The following is a 17,550-nucleotide window of genomic DNA, read 5'->3' on the forward strand; positions in this document are numbered from 1 at the left end:
CAATAGCCCATGTGGTACTAATTTATCACCAGTTATCCTCCCTTGTTCATTCAGTCCATGTAATTTTAAATTGGGTCACCAGACCAGAAGTAGCAGAACACTACAGTTCTATAAAAAAAAGATAAAAACCTACATGCCTTACAAGTGTAAAAAAAATCTCCCCTATACAAACAGAATACATATGTGTCTGGGGCACAATTAATGAAATAGCTAGAAGTCTAGGTTTAGGAAAAGCAGTTTTTTAACAAGTGATGAAGTGAGTTCCCATACCTCAAAGTACAGATATTTGATTTATTATACCATAGACTGTCATATTTTCTATTTATCCCTTTTCTTCCTCTGAATCTTTTTGCATATGATACTGTTTCCCTAGATTTTAGTAGACTGAAGTATTCTATTAGCATTTTGGGGGGTGGATACTTACAAGTGCCCCTATGCCCCTTGTTAGCCCCTGAGCCACACTTCCATTTGCCCAGTCAGCCCTTTCATTCTCCAGAGATGAGAAACCAACACCGCATGGAAGAGCAGAACAAGGAACAAACCAATATTTTAGACTCTGCAATTTTAACATTTAACTCATTGCATATGAATGATGCCTCCAGGTGCATCTGCAGCTATGGTGAATGATCACCTTGCCATTTCACTGCCTATTGTCTTTTAGAAGTCCAACAAGTGAACCAAAGTCATGCTGGAAATAATAGTCCTAAGAGGGATAGTTGCTGTAGGAGTTTAGAATGACAAAAGGTATTGAAACTCTTAGACATGTCAAGGAATAGTGATGGCACAGGTTTTCCAGAATCTCTAGACCGGTTTACAATGTCCATGAAGAATAAAACACACTTGTTGTGCTATGGGGTGGATGAAAGCCATGTTGAGTAAGGGATAGAATAGAAGTTGGTTCTGAAGGAAATGGTCAAGAAGCTGTTTGTCTATGCATTTTCTAAAGGTTTTGAGAGTGGGAATATAATAGCAATGGGATGGAACTTAGATATGTCAGCAGAGTTACCCCTTTTATGTAATGGAATAATACATGATTTCTTTCACAATGAAGGGACATAATTTAAAAAAAAAAGATCTGTTAATAAGAATGCTGACTGGATAGGTGATGGCATCTGAAGCAAGTCTAAGGCATTTGGATAAGAGGTTACCTCCAGAAATAGAGCAGAGTTTGCGTTTGGAAGTAAGGTTTATTATTAATAGAGTAGTGACTGGCTGAAAAGAAAGGAAAGTTATTTGTGATATCCTAAATGGGGGAAGAAGACAGTACAGTGGTAGCACGCCAGTTGTTGGAGGTGCTAGGGGAGGAGAATGTGTAAGAGAGAGGGAAAAAAGACTTACATGGGCAGAGATATAAGTGGTTGAGAAGAGCATGCAGTGATATCAGCAATACTTTCAATAAAGTAAGTAAGTATTGAACATTGTGGCTGTTGGGCTTATTTTTTGGACCCTGGGTGAAGGAAATTAAAAGATGACCAAAATTTTGAGGGTTATGTTGTAGTGCAGAGAAGAGCTAGACTATTCAGGATGTTTAAAAGTTGAGATGAAACGATTTACAGCTTCATCTAAACAGTGGTCTAAGCAGTGGGTTTTTAATGTGGTCCAGTTAACAGCTTTTATTGTGTCTGGGAAATCCTGATGGTCAAATTTAGAAAGATTAGTTGCTATTTTAGACTTTTGTTCTTTGGCCATATGACAAACTGTTCAATGGCCATAGACTGTCTGGTGGTCTGGGAGTGTATTTGCCTTGCTAAATTTGGTAGGGTCAGAAACTACAATCCAATCCAGAATGGAGCTTTGGTTGTTAGCGCTACTGTATCTTTCGGGGGTATTAATAAATTGCGTAAACCTATAGAATATGTTGTTACTAGGGTGAGATAAATTATAGCAATGCCTAAATTTTTGTCTTATTTAGCTGCAAGAAGGTGACTGGAATTTAAGCATATGTTGTTGGAGTATTGAATAAAGTTAGACGACTAGGGGTTAAGTAAGGCTGTGCCTCCATCTTTCTTTTGTATTCTGTCTGCTAATGTTATAGCCGGGGGTTGAGAATCATTCATGTTAGGTTTAAGCCAATTTTCTGTAGCTGCTTGTACAGCTGGCATGTAATGAATACTCCAGGCATGAAGGTCTGTTGCTTTATTGCATATTACTGTCATAAGATTCAGAGATTTAAAGGGGACTTTATAGGTTGGAGATATAGTAGGACCTACATTTGGGTGGATGTCAAAACACTAAATGATGTTAGAGATACAGAATATATAATTTGAGGCATATTTTATTTTGATAATTTGGGTTTTTATTTTGCAGCTGGGAGGGCGAGAGAGAAATGTTTTTGGTTTAGTATAGAGGAGAGGAAGAATTTTATATAACCTGGGGGAGATGTTGTAGAATCAGTTGACGGAGTTATGGTTGGAAGTTGAGGAAGTGACTATCGATATTTGTATTTTTATAGCTAACATGTGGAACGCTAATGAGTGTAAGAAGAAGAGTTACAGTAAGGATGGGGGCTACCAGCATGGTAGACATGAAAGAAAGTAATAGCATTTAAAGTGAGTTAAAACGAGTATATGGGAATATGAGGTAGGCGTTGCAGATTAGGACAGTAGTATCTGACTGAATAACTGAAAGAGGTTGGGACTGGATAGAGAATCAATGTGGTGGAGTTTCATGAAGTATAAATGCAGATGAAGTGGGCAGGGGTGGAAATTGGGTGTAGGGTGGGGGGAGCACAATGAAACCGAGCAAAGCAAGGGTAAATGGAGTGGGGCTCACCCGAACAGGACAAAGAGTGCACCTTTCCAGAAACAATCACTTTGATGGAAAGAAAATAAAACCTAGATATGTGCAATCAGCTTATTAAGGTTTTGGTTTTTAGCAATAAAATATATTAGGGGACAGAGTTTAAGTTTGAAGAGCCAAAGAGTGTGACTTAATACATAAAAAAATGAATAGACTGTGATATCTAAGACATTGCTGCCTACTCAGCCATGCTTGGCCACACCTTCCACACAAAGGAATAACAGTTTTGAAGTTGGTGTTCAAGTCCAGAAACCCGAACTACAGTGCTGATTGAGCAGGCATCAGAAACAGGCCAACAAGGTTCTATTTCCTAGTTTCCTGATGCAAATATATACCTGCTGTTTCCCTTCTGTATACAAAGTCTGACATAAAACTCTGCAATCCAATGTGACATCATGCCATATTTGTAATTTAAATACTCTTGCCATCAGTTTACACCATACTTGAATAATTCTGTATCAGAAAAAAAAGAAGTTTCTGACTTCATGTATTTGGTATAAATATTAAGTAAAGTGACTAACACACTTTTTTTTTACATTCACAAACTGTTGGAAGATTCGTCCAAAATAATGCAAGGTATGTCAGCATTTATAGCTTAAGATCTGGTGTTATGTGTCTAATAACAATGAAACAGACATAAAACCATGCTCCTGTTACAAAAGTATGACACTATGTCTGGACAAAACTTTACATACCACCAATGTGCAGGATGAAAGGTCAAAATGCATCATAACTGTTTAAACTCACTGAAGAGAATACAATAATTTAAAAAATTCAGAGAAAACAACTGACATATAAATGCATCTGGGCGCACACACACACACACACACACACACACACACACACACACAGAGGAAGACAGGACAGGCATACACATGTGTATGCCCAAACACAAACACTCATATGCATACACACACACACACACACACACACACACACACACACACACACACACACACACATAGACAGACACAAGCACAGAGACACACACACACACACACACACACACACACACACACACACACACACACACACACACATGCGCGCACACACGCACATACACACACGTATACACACACACACACACAGTCATACTGCATTCTCTTTATTTATTAAGCTGTAATCCAATAATAAAAATGTAGGTCCTCACAGTGTTTCATATGTACTATCTTTGGATTTGACGAACTTGAGTACAAAGTAGGAAACAGCCTGAGCTCCTAGCACCAAGACAATGCCCCCAACAAAACTAGCTGGATCAAAACTAGATGGTTTGTAGACTGGTGGAGCTTCTGTTGGAGGGGCAGGTGTTGGTTCTGCAAAAACAATACAAAAAAGAAATTAAAATTGTTGGTCAATTTTCATCACTTGTGAAACCACAAAACACTGGAGCATTCAAATCGGTGTTTAAACATGTCAAAATCTTGGGCCAAACGGCAATCTCATTATTAGTGTTTAAGCATGCATTCTATTAAATCCAGCCAATTATTTTAAGCCTTCACAGTCAGGCAATGCAGATGCAATAATTAGCATGCTATACAAAGACACCTGTTTCACATTACTTGGTGAATAGCTCCCACTGTTTCTGAGTTATAATCAGTTATTAGTGATGTCCCTGATCTGGAGAATACAAACATCTCCTTCTACAGCAGTAACAGTATACAAGAAGAATGTTACTGTCTACAGAGGCATTTAGTTTAATGTCATTATTCAGAAAGAGTACAGAAGGACTTCTCAAAAAAAAGCATAACTAGGAAATTCAGTACTGCCTCAACAGCAAGAGTAAACCTGTTAGCCTGCCTAAGAACTGATTCTGTCTAGGTGATAGAAGAAACAAACCTAAAATAGTGATACCTAAGGCCTGCCAAGTGGCCTGGTACTGGGGTGTAGTGAGATGACCCAGTACTGGGGTGCAGTGAGATGACCTGGTACTGGGGTGCAGTGAGATGATCATGATCCAGCTTAATTTAAAGAACTTACAATAAAACATTCATCAATGGAACCAGCTAAGCCAAATGATCAATAGGGTGATACAGTGATGGCTTTAAGTTTAGTAATCTGTGATATCTTCATTACAAATACCATTCAGTAAAAATGCAAGCTAGAGGCTTCCCTGTGTAATACCTTAATTGTCCTGTAGTAGAGATCCGTGGGACATATCAAATGACACCTGAAGGACATACCCGTATTTCTGCTACAGACAGATGAGAGGAAAGTCATCTCTAATCAAAGATAAAATCAAATCAACCAAAGGACAGGCAAAGATCTGCCAATGACAGAGAATTATTTTGGACAAAGCCAGAAGTAAGGAGAGGAGTGGGACACTGACGACATTGTGGACGCCCTGAGTCAGGCAGCGGTGAGATCCCTCCTTCACTTAGGATGCCACTTCAATAAGCAGAAGAGAGTATTCATTTCAGTAACTGGCATAGATCATGGTGTTAATCCAAGTGGATACATTGTCTCTCTGTTTGAGAAGTAATGAATCATGGTGTTAATCCAAGTGGATACATTGTCTCTCTGTTTGAGAAGTAATGTGAGGCGACTAGACCTGCATTGCAAAGGATGAGCTGCACTTCTCCTCAAAAGGCATTTGGATGCTAATAGACCCTAGTGCCTTTTCTAGGCAGCACCAAATTAACTAATATTCCAGGCTAAAATCCACAGACAACAGTTAGGTGAAGGTGATACTAATCAACACCCGCAATCTAGATAAACAAACAAACTGCTGCCTAGAGGGTTACCTTTCTTTTTTGGAAACAGAGTATGTAAATTTGGGAAATGGTTCAAACACCTGTCCTCTATTTCTCAGGTAACAGGTTACAACACTTTCCACACAGTTTGGCCCACAAAGCATTGATGAAATATATGAATTTTCATATACCAATCTTTCAGAAATATGGCTGCAGAAACAGTTTCTTAGCAAGATATAGTCCATACCTAGGTTATAACCAACACCACAAACTACATGTTCGTAACACATTACTGCACCCCCTCCATGTTACCTCAGCAAGTTGATGGCATCTATGTTAAACTTATAACCTTCCCCATATTGGAAAATTCTTTTCTACTTGATCTAAATTATCTCTGTACTGTACTGGTAAACTATACCTCAGGTAATGATTGAGTGAAAAAAACACTTCACCCATAAATAATTCTGAAGCAGATGGCAAACATGCCAAAAAAGGAGCAGAAAACTATTGTATATCCTCCTTACCGGCAACTTCTACAGTTGTGCCACACTAAATGCTATTTTATGCCCTTTTCACTTTAACCACAATGCAGCAAAATTTCTATTAAATTCCAAAACAGACGTCATACAAAATTGGTCCACTTTAAGGATTGTTCAAATGGCAGCTATGGTACCCTGAACAATCACCTTGCATTAGTCAATTCAGATTCTATATTATGTCTTCCTTTGCAACCTACTGCGAAATTGTCCATGGCTCTTTACATCAGTTTAAACAACTACATTGATAAACTCTTTCCTGTGAAGCATAAATATAATGGTTAATTCTGCAATAAATATAAAAATGGAGTTACAGCACTGACAAATTATTAACCAATGCAAAGTCTACAAACATTATCCAACCCAGTGCAAGAGTGCCCAAGTCAGCAACATATGAAAAGGACCTACTGGAAACAACCAACAGAAGCAAAGCTTTATTTCAGGTAAACTTTGTCAATAGGTCAGGTGATGATAATAACAAGTCTGTCTTTAACTCTAGCCAAAAACTGAATACAAAGATGCAAGAATGCTGTGCACTGGAAAAAATGGCATCACATCAACAGAGCAAAGAATTATATGCAGCACACTAAAATACAGATTTGAAACAGATTTCAAGCCACATAGAGGAACCTCATCAATTTGTCCCCATTGCAGCATGGTCCTAACTGAAATTACATCTAAAATATTCACTTCTACCCTCTGTAAGATGAGAATCACAACTTCCCTCATTCAGAGGAAATATCAGCAAGCCTCATATATGCTATCAAAATAGCATAATATTACCCTTACTCACATATTAAAAGAGCATTAATAACTGAATATGTTACTGAAATCAGAAAACATGCTTTTGAAATTTCAGTCCACAGGGAAGGCCCTTCCACAACCCCCCAATAGCTACTGAACAATCAGTCTGTTGAGCATGGAAAAGTGTATCAAAGGTAGATCGTGTATGCTTAACCTTGTGACTTTTTTTGAGAGTGTGGATGATGGTTTATCTATGAATGTGGCTTACCTCAAACTGGCAAAAGAAGTACAAACAATACTCCATGACAGAATCTTATATACAAATACAAAAAACAGGAGGACCCCTATGATTATCATTCCCTGTCACTGGCAGACACCCTTAAGGTTCTGTCCCTTCATCACTCCTTTTTTGGTATGGGTTTTTTCAGACTTCCAAACTGACTCCAGTATCTGGTTTTCTTAAATCTGCAGATTACTGAAAACTCAGGGGAATTGTGTTTAACACCACTGACACCATTTCCTTTCAAATAGCATGTATCATTCCAAATCAATGGTGCAGATATAAATATTACCTTGCCTTGAGCTTAAAAAATGCAGCATTCTGGATATGGCAGCAACCAAAACTCTAGGTGGAATTAACTTAAATTTGACAAAACAGTAAAAGCCTTGGTATTCTTGTAGAATGCTAACCTTCTATACTATACCCACAGAGCCAATGCTGTCTGCAAGGCAGATAGTGTTCCTTATCTGATCATCCATGGTGCTGAGACCAATGCTAGGAAGATAACATCCCATAACTATGAAATATTGTACTCTGTCCTGCATTTTACTCACAGATCAATTTCTGCAATTGGAAAAGGTACAAATATTCTACACAAAAAGAAGTGAAGGAGCTTTGAGGCTTGTCTTATAACTATATTCTACTGCAACTCGCTCTATTTTCTGTATCTTCTTAACAGAAAATTTATGCCAGGCATACCGAGTACTATAGAACCCCATATTATTTAAAATGTTTGCTTAGTCTGTCCCCTTGGTGACTTGAACACAAGAGGAGACCTGCCCACAAAATAAATGAATATCAATCATGACTTTTACAGGGATGAGTAGTAGGTTGTTAGAAAACAGTAATGATTCCAAGGTATCTTACTGTCTTCAAGATTTGTCTGGATTCTAGGTGCAACAACATGTAGGATCTTTGTTTTCTTGATCTTCTCACAAGTCCTTCTTCTAGTACTAATTTCAGGGTGTAAGATCTCCCAGATCATTATCCTACCCCTGAATGGGTTTGAACTGGTAATATAGCTGTGAATTTCCTATAGAGGTAGGGTGGATACTGGAAGTAGGTAAGCATCAGAAAGAGGAGGAGGTAACCCTGAACAGTCGAGATAAAGATGGCTAAGGGAATATTTATAAGCCAGTGTTTTCACATGTGTTTGGGAAATCTGGGCTTTCTTGCTGTGGTTTGTATTTTTGTACCTATATATTTTTTTTTCAGTGCTTTAAGTTATTGGACATGTTTTCTTAATTTTTGGTCACAGCTAATAAAAAGGGCCTTTTTCTGCAGTAGCTGATTTTGGGACTGGCGTTTTTTATAGTTGTAGTGGTATTAAATTAAAATGTTTCGGGAGTTGATGTCAAGTAATTCCAATAAGGTGTAAGTTACAGTACTTGCAGGCTATATTGTTCCTGTATTTCTGAGCTTTTCTTACATTTGGAATGTCACACTATTTTATTCTTACATTTAATTTGTATTTTGGGTGTTCTAGTGTTTACTTTTTGCTCATTTTAGGTGTATGTGTCCTATTTTCAGAGCATTGACATTTGCAATGTTAATACAGAACTGTATGCTTTCCATATCTGTCATGCTGACTCCTTAGATTTTAGCTTGTGTTGACATCATAACCTTTGTGATTATGCTCATTTTTTATTTATCAAATTGTTGCTTAGGTATTTTTATCTACAGCTTAATATTAAAGAAAGCAAACAGTGTGCAGCCACTGTTATGGAAGTACACATCATACATCTTAACTTGAAGACATTGAAAACAGGTACAGAGGACCCTGAAAAAGAAGGACCACCCAGCTAAAAATCTGGACATATAATCTAAATATCAAATAGCACACAACTCTTCCCACTACCAGAAAGAATGTGGGATACTGCTTAGAGACAAGTATTAAAAACAGAATGAAGAATGATGCAAAAGTGTAAAAACATCATCAAAGAGACAATGTAAAACGAGTTTAATGACCTACAATTCAAAATACTATCACACAAGGTCATTTATTTTTGCTTAAGAAAAATAACAAAAAAGTAAAACTGCAAAAACATCCTCTCAATCCACCACAGCATATCAAACAAACATTTATTGAACTAAAATAAAACAAAAAAGGATAAGCACTTTCAATCCAAAGCTCTTCATCAGATTCATTAACTCCCAATTACTTCATCAATTAAAAACCTTTAAACAAGCAACAAAACTAAATAAATCAGACACCGCCACCATGAGACCAGGAATTAATTGGTCAATGTTTCTCCTGATATAATCTGGAGCCAACCAATATGTTATTTATTTATTTATTTATTTATCCATTTGTTTATTTGACATTAGTTGACTGGGATAGTCCGACTGGGCAAAAGTCCTTTTTCAGTGGAGGCCCGGGGAGAAAGGCTCCAGAATACAGCAAAACAAAAAAAATTTACATGGAAAATAAAATACAATACAATAGAGAAACAACATATTGAAACATAAGCAAAAATTGACTTAATAGTTTGATATAAATAAGTGAATAAAATCAATATCATATGTATGGTTAGAAGAGAAAAGAAAAAAATATATAAAACAATAAAAATCAGCATACAGGTCGACTGGTTTTAAAGGCAACATGCCATTTAAACCTGGAAGTCGATCCTCCTGCAGATTGGCAATCCATCTGATTTCACTAAGTTCAGTCTGAAGTCATAAATCACCACCCCATTTACTTAAAAATTAAACATGTAAGACCATAAAAACAAAATTATGCCCAGGTAGATCTTAACATGTGCAAGTGCACTGTGTGTCACCACCAATTGGACATCACTCATATGTTGCAATATGTGTTCCTTTAACATCTGATTGGTCTCACCCACATAAAATGAAACACATCTCAAGCACTTAGCAAGATATACAACATTTTTAGCGCGACAATCCGCATAAATATGTAACTTATACGTTTGTTTAGTAATTGAATGCTGAAAGAGATTGGATGTAAAAATGAATAGGCAACCTTTACAGTTTCTACAGGGAAATGTACCTACCCTGCAGGGGGGTCAACAAATTCCGTCCAAGGGAAGGAAAATAAATTTCTCTACAAAGCAAGCATTTTAAATTCAATCCATTCCTAAAACTAAAATGTGGAACCTCACCAACAACTATCTTAATAACATCATCTGAATGGAGAATCTTCCAGTTCCATTTGATTACCCCATATATCCTTTGTATGTAGAGATATAAGATGTGTGTTCCCTTTCTTTAAATTATTGGTACCACTAGTATGTTGGTCATGTAGTATGGATTTCTGTGTGAACTCTGAAAATGGTAACATAACTTCCAAAAATATGTACATCATATGCATGAGGTAAAAAAGGCTAAAAACAGGAACAAGCTTGAGAGGTCTGGTATACATTGAAGTAATGTCTGTGACAATATCTGTGCCAGATTTTGATGTCTTACTGTTTTGTCCACACGTTAATACCTCTTGTGGCTAATAGCAGAACATTTAAGAGTTACAAGACTATTTTAAGCTTTGAACATCACATGGCTGAAGGTAACAATAGAAAAAACTTTAATTAATCTCTGAACTGCGAAAGTCACATTTATATTCTTTTACACTCATACTATAATTTTGCCTCAGACGTACTTTCTGTAAATTATTGAGGTGTTGTCTGTCTTCCTAGTGACTAACAAATCATCAAGGTACAAAACCACATTTAAATCATTCATTTTGTTTTCATAATTATTGGAAAAATGGAAGGTTTTCAAACTCAGTTCATATAATAGTCAAAATACAAACATACTGGATCTGGTCCTCACTAATATGGGAGAGTGCAGCACACACCCCTTACAGTAATATCTACTCTGATAAGGCCAGACCACAAAATGGTCTCCTTTGAAGTAAAAATAAACATGGAGCCCCATCTAACTCTGGAATATTCAGAAACTACTATAAAGCTAACTGACTACAATTAAATAATAAACTGCCAAAATTTGCATTTAAATCCTGAGAGCTGTGCTGCCTATGTAAAACTGTTAACAGAAACCCTATACAAGCATGTTAACAGCCGCAGGGAGGCAGTTCTACCCACCAGGAAAAAGTACAGAACTAACTAAAAAAAAAAATCAACCCTGGTAGAATCACAACATTAGTAGCCTGCATAACAGAAGGAAGGAAGAAAATCATGGCAAAATTAGGAGGTGCAGCACCTAGCGGGATAAAAACACTATAATCAAACTAAACAGACAACTCAGAGGACAAATAAAGTCTACCAAAGCAAAATATCTTTAGCTATTTCCACAATCTCAAAAGCAATAGACAACGGTGGGCAGACAAATTCAGTTCCAACATTAACCCTTGGTATGTACCTTACCAGGGATATCCAACAACTGGAGTGTCCACATAGGTTCCTCATTAAAAAGTAATATGTCCTGTGCAGACCACCTCATAGCCCTATCCCTGTATTCTATCTCCTACAGGCTGTTGAGGTGAGACCTATGGCTGGAATTCAAGGCATTGTCAGACCCTACCTTGATGGACATCCTGTATATCCACAAAACAAACAGCACCAGAATTACCCACTCTAAAGACTTAAAACTTGCCTGTGATATAAATAGGACCTATACACACTGGGCCAAGTAGAGGAGGGGCACTGACTACAACTCTGATCTGAGATATATAACAATAAGTATCATGTTTTTATTTTTGCTTATTTTTACTAGTTGTTGCTTCTAGCAATTTATATACAGCACTTTTTATTGCATGCTGCATACTTTTTAGTGTATTTTATTGCTATTAACTAACCTGGACAGTTAAATTAAAATTGTCTGCCTTACAGGGCCTGATAAATAAGGTTTTTACTATCACACGGTTTGTAAAGCTTTTTAGTTAGTTTCACTGTGTGAAAGGTATTAACGGGAAATTTTCTCTACTTGTTAAGCACCTGTTTGTTTGTTCTGATTTCCTGCCAAGGAGTGTATCATATAACTGATTTGATTACAGTTAAAAGCATTCTGTAGAGTCTCCTTGCTCCTTTACCTGTTTTAAAATTTTAATTTTGTGGTTTACTGCTGTTCTTCTGCTGTGATAAACATTTCTGTAGTGTTTACTTTCTAAAGGAGTGTAGGCTAGTAGCTGTAATACTGTCCCAGTTCAGATTTGTTGTCCCTGGGCCTGTTTGTTTTTGTAGTGGTTGTTCTGAGCACATGACCAGGCCATCTTGAAATAGCAGAAGCCTTTCTTTACCTTTGTGGCAGGATTGTGTTGATTGGCTGCTGGCTGGTGGAGGTTGGATAGTCTAGGGCTTGGAGTAAGCACTCATTGGTTCTTTTGAGCTTTTTTTTTTAAAGTTGTTTAATGTTGTATCTTCTGGTATTTAAGCCCTAACTTTGAGAGGATTTCTGTCTATGCACACTGAGTTGAGTGGAGGAGGGGCACTGACTACAACTCTGATCTGAGATATATAACAATAAGTATCCTGTTTTTTTTTGCTTATTTTTACTAGTTATTGCTTTTAGCAATTTATATATAGCACTTTTTCTTGCCTGCTGCATACTTTTTACTGTATTTTATTGCTATTAACTAATCTGCATGGTTAAACTAAAAGTGTCTGCCTTACAGGGCCTGATAAATAAGGTTTTTACTGTTGCACTGTTTGTAAAGCTTTTTAGCTAGTTTCACTGTATAAAAGGTATTAACGGGAACATTTCTCTACTTGTTAAGCACCTGTTTGTTTGTTCTGATTTCCTGCCAAGAAGTCTATCATATAACTGATTTGTTTGCAGTGTGCATTGTCATCCCCTTTTGTAAAAACTCTTTACGCATGATCTACCATATAGGCAGCAGTCTACTTAACGCCGAATGTGTGATAAGAGATCTTGGGACCCAGCTGGACAGTAGTCTCATCGTTTGATAATCACATCACCACAGTAGTCAGGAAATCCTTCTACGTGGTACACCTCATCACAAAATGGTTCTCATCCAGGAAAAAAGAGGTCATTGTTCCCCTCTACTCGACACTCATTAGACCCATTATAGAGTACAACGCCCCTTTTGGAATGTACCTCACAAGACATCTGCAGCAGCTGGAAAGACCACAGAAGTACCTCACAAAGAGGATTACTGGCTTCAAACAGATGCCCTACACTGACCATCTCAAAAAACTCTAGCTTTACTCCATAGCATATCGCTACTCCAAGGTGATCTCTGCCTAACATATAAAGCTATGTCAAAGCCAGATCTGTTGGACATGCTACACCTAAAGAAATCCCAATCTCTCTGAGCTACATGCTCTAGGGACCAAAACCTTGTCACCACAATAAAAAGGACATGCTGGAAGGATAGATTCCTGTCCCAGAGATTTCCCATGCTCTGGAACAAGCTACCTATCTATGTCACACAAAGTTCCTCATTAGCACTCTTCAAGAAAAACTTGATGAGTGGATGAGAAATAGGAAATACACCCCAGGGATCACTTCTGTGGATCTACTCGACAAGGGCACAGGAAAATAACTTTCTTGGGTGGCATAAGCCAGGGAATCTTGTTGGCTAGGCTTACGTAGGTCCTTGGGCCAGTAGCCTAATACTTAACTATGAACCTATGAACTTGCTGGAGAGACAGGTATGTATCCCAGATACCACCCTTTCTCTGGAACAGGCTCCCCATCCATGTGAAGAAGAACTCCTCCCTAACCCAATTCAAGTATAACTTGGACAATTAGATGGGGAACAAGTAATCCATCCCTGTTTTGATACCTATGCCTGTAATGGACACAGGCAGCCTGTGAATTGTTCATCTCTCAGGCCCTTGCTTGTTAATATTTCATCTCCCAAGCCCCTGCTTACACTTATCAAGGTTCCAGAATCTGACAGAGTTTTGGGATGAATGGCTAGGCTTAAAAAGATCCTTGTGGTTGTTAGCCTAGTAAATACCAATGGACCTATAAACCAATGCAGGGTAGTGTCTAAGATAATTCCAGGCTGGGGGGGGGACATTGAAGGTATGACCATCCCATGGGCCTAGGGGTAGGGACATGAGCTCATATTCACTCCGTATTGTCAATCCGGCCTAATACTGATGTCAGCACACTGCAAAAGGGGGTTAGGCCAGAGGACATTCATTACCTAAACTGCAGTATGATGGCTGCTTCCCTCTTCCATCCTGCCTGCAGTGCTGGCAGGTGTACACTCCATATTGCTTGTATATGAACGGGTCTCCATGTGCAGGAACTGCTAGGGTATGAGAACTGTGGAAGATGGGTTTATACCAAGCTTGTAATAAAGGAAACTAAAGTCAGCAGTAGGAGAGGGATGAAAAAAAAATTGCAAGGGGAGTTCCCCTCACACAATTCCCACCCTACCCTCAAAGCAAGAGTCGTTGTTTCCTGACTCCACCATGGAAATCACACCATCCACTGTGCCCACTCTTCTCCATGCCTAAGGAGTGTTGAGCAGGCCACAACCCTTCACACACCCACTCCATGCCTTGCTCATCCATTGCCAAGGACATTAATCAAACCCTAGTTACCCGAGCCAGAGCCAGGACTCTGTCTACTGTGTCACAGAGCCAGTCTAGCTCTAGTTTAGATTTTCTGAGTATAGAAATTCCATTGGTATCTCTTGAGTAGATGATTCATATTACATACCATGAACCATTATTAATAATGATGTCTACATTTTGCTCATTGTGGCACAAGCATGTATCAAGAGATACACTGTAATTTTAATGGCTGATAATTTCCAGACTGAAAACTAAACATCCAAAAGATGGATGATACACAAAGGGCATAAGAAAGAATGTTATGGTTATATCAAATGGAATTGAATTGTTTACTCTAGTTCTGCACTATGGGCTACTGTTTTCAAAGATTTAGGAGAAAGGTATGTTTACATTTTAAAGGCTGCAATGAAAATGCTGCTAAACACCACGTTGAATGTGGAAGATAATATTTTTGTTAAACATAGCTAAAGTACAAAAAACACACCTATAGGTAGATTACATTCAAAATTGTTTCTTAATATCCATGTTCAAACCTGACTTGACTAATCAATCCAAACTTAAGAGCTGTTGTAAAAAAAAATGGAGTATCTACAGAAAATGCAGCATGATAAACAAGCCAGAGAGGTCTACTTCACACAACTGGATTCAGTGTACTCAGGTGATATGACAAAATGATTTCCCTAGGGGATTCCCCGGGCAGTAACTTAGCAGAAAGATCACATTTCAATTTTTATAGAAGACACAGATAATGGCATTGTGCATACAAGAGACTATAACCATCAGGGACCAGAATGAATGCAAACATTAAAATTATGAAGAGGTAAGCAAAGAAATAAAGAATTGTGACTATGAAAGCCTACCAAGTATTGAAAGTGAGTCAGACTGTTCCTTCAATGTATGAGCCTAAATTTACAGAATTACATGAACCTGTGGTGCAGCATTCACATGTGGTCTGAAAACCACATCAGCATTTGATTTTATGATAACTGACTCTGCACAATAGACATTTTATTTGCATCAGTGAATGCTGAACATCAACAAATGATCAACTATCAGTCAAATGCCCTATCAGATGCCATTTCTTGAAGAATAAAAGTACAACTATGTGTCTTAATTGGAAAATGGGGGAAAGTGACTGGCTATTCAGATGTGTGTCAGTTCCAGGTATCTTTAGCAATGAAACTGTTACAGTATTATAACTGCATGTGACCAAGGTATTCGGATGACACAGTAAATCTAAAGAGAGTACATGTGCGTTCCCTGTCAAGATACTGTTTTATTCACCTACATTTTCTCTAGTTCTCTTTCCTTGCAATGTCTCTGGTTGTACTCTAAAAGAAATATATTTCCCAGTACTCCAGTACTACAATTACTTGTGTTTGCCCCATCCCAGTCATTTGCTAACTCATTTCTACTCTATCTATTCTGCCATATCTGTTATTCAGTTCTTTGTCACAGTCTGTCCTTTTGATTGCTTATTCAGTAATGTCATCATTCATATTTGCTTATTACATCCTACTTCAACTTTGTTCTTAACCTCTTCCTCTGTTTCAAGTTCCCCCTTGGTTTTTGCTACCCTCCTCAAATATTTCATTTTTTCTTTCCTTTTTTAATTAAGACTCCTGCTTGGCCTTTTTGCCTCCCTTTCCTCTCATTTTAAAGAAGTGGTCCTTTAGCTAACTGAAATTCTGCAGTTCTTTCACTCTACTTTCCTTTCTTACCACTTTACTGCTTTTTCTGACCATTACTGTTGTCAGCTACACTGTCATTTGTTGAATATATCATAATCTACTCTGTAATACATGTATTTATATAAATATGTGTGATCTGACTATATTTTACTTTAATATCATTTTATATATTTTCACAATTTAACTAATTATCAGAGTGTGATATGACTTTGTAACAATTTGCATTTAACTGCTTCTATACTACCAGTCACCTTGCCTTTCTCATGATTCTTCTTCTCGTCTTTCCACTACTCAAGCATCATTTTTGCACTTTATTTTATATGTGTCTAAGCCTCATTTCACCTATTTAATAATAACTTCTCATAATTTCACATAATCTGAAATAGAGAAAAATAAAAATCTATTTTATTCTTATAGGCCTCTTTCATTACTTAATGTGGATTATAAATTATTTACTTCAATTTCGACAAACAGATTAAGAGAAATATTAGACTTATAGATAAAGATCAAAGAAGCTTTATAGTTAATACATGAGTTAATTACTATTACATATCTTGCTAACAATAATAAAGAACAATTAGGTCCAATTAGTTTAGAACAGAAACAGCTTTCATTTCAGTAGACTGTGTTTATCTGTTTATAACCTTAAAGGCCTTCAATTTTCCACAAGAATTTATAACCATAATAAAAATATTTATAATGATTCTATAGCTAGTATTAAAATAGGTCCTTTTATATCTATTCTTTTAATATTAATAAATGGACTAAAGAGGGATGTCACCTATCACCATTACTATTTGATATTGTAATTGAACCGTTTGCAAAGAGTATCAGATAAAATAATTTATTAGAAAGTTTTAATATATCACAAAAGAACAGACAAATTTAGACCCACTACACATGGAAACACGATGCAGAATCACTATTTTTTCATTTTATTTAGTGCTTTCATCCTCACAGAGCAGGACTTCATCAGAATGAAATACAAGCCAAAAACTCACAGTTACGTACTCCAGAGAATTTAAGTGTGAGTATTTGGCTTGTATTTTATTCTGATGAAGTCCTGTTCTGAAGATGAACGTGCTAAATAAAGTGAAAAATAAGTGATTCTGCCTCGTGTTTCCACTTGTTGTGATTCTAAGACTTAATATATCTTAATCTCATCAATCTTAAATGCAACTTGCTTTAAGAACTGGTGATGCAAACTTTATATCTGAAATCAGTAAAGAAATTAAACTATTTGAGTTGACCTCATGTTTAAAGTTTGACAGCAAAACTGAAATGTTATTAATAAATCAGAAAGTTACGTCATCCATAAGAAAAATATATGCATTTAAATGG

The 17,550-nt window shown here is 37.1% G+C and overlaps 1 protein-coding gene across 2 annotated transcripts in view; it reads right to left on the bottom strand.

Annotated features, from left to right (window-relative positions):
* CD164L2 (CD164 molecule like 2) overlaps positions 1 to 17,550 on the bottom strand; it is a 489,059-nt gene that overhangs the window by 82,827 nt on the left and 388,682 nt on the right. For both annotated transcript variants that reach the window (XM_044084448.1, XM_044084440.1), the window contains one exon: positions 3,950 to 4,112. In XM_044084448.1, the coding sequence (XP_043940383.1) occupies positions 3,950 to 4,112 (163 nt within the window). The remainder of the gene's footprint in view (positions 1 to 3,949; positions 4,113 to 17,550) is intronic.

This window comes from Protopterus annectens, chromosome 1.part1, assembly GCF_019279795.1.
Source record: "Protopterus annectens isolate FY-2018-M chromosome 1.part1, PAN1.0, whole genome shotgun sequence".
NCBI classification, from domain to species: Eukaryota; Metazoa; Chordata; order Ceratodontiformes; family Protopteridae; genus Protopterus; species Protopterus annectens.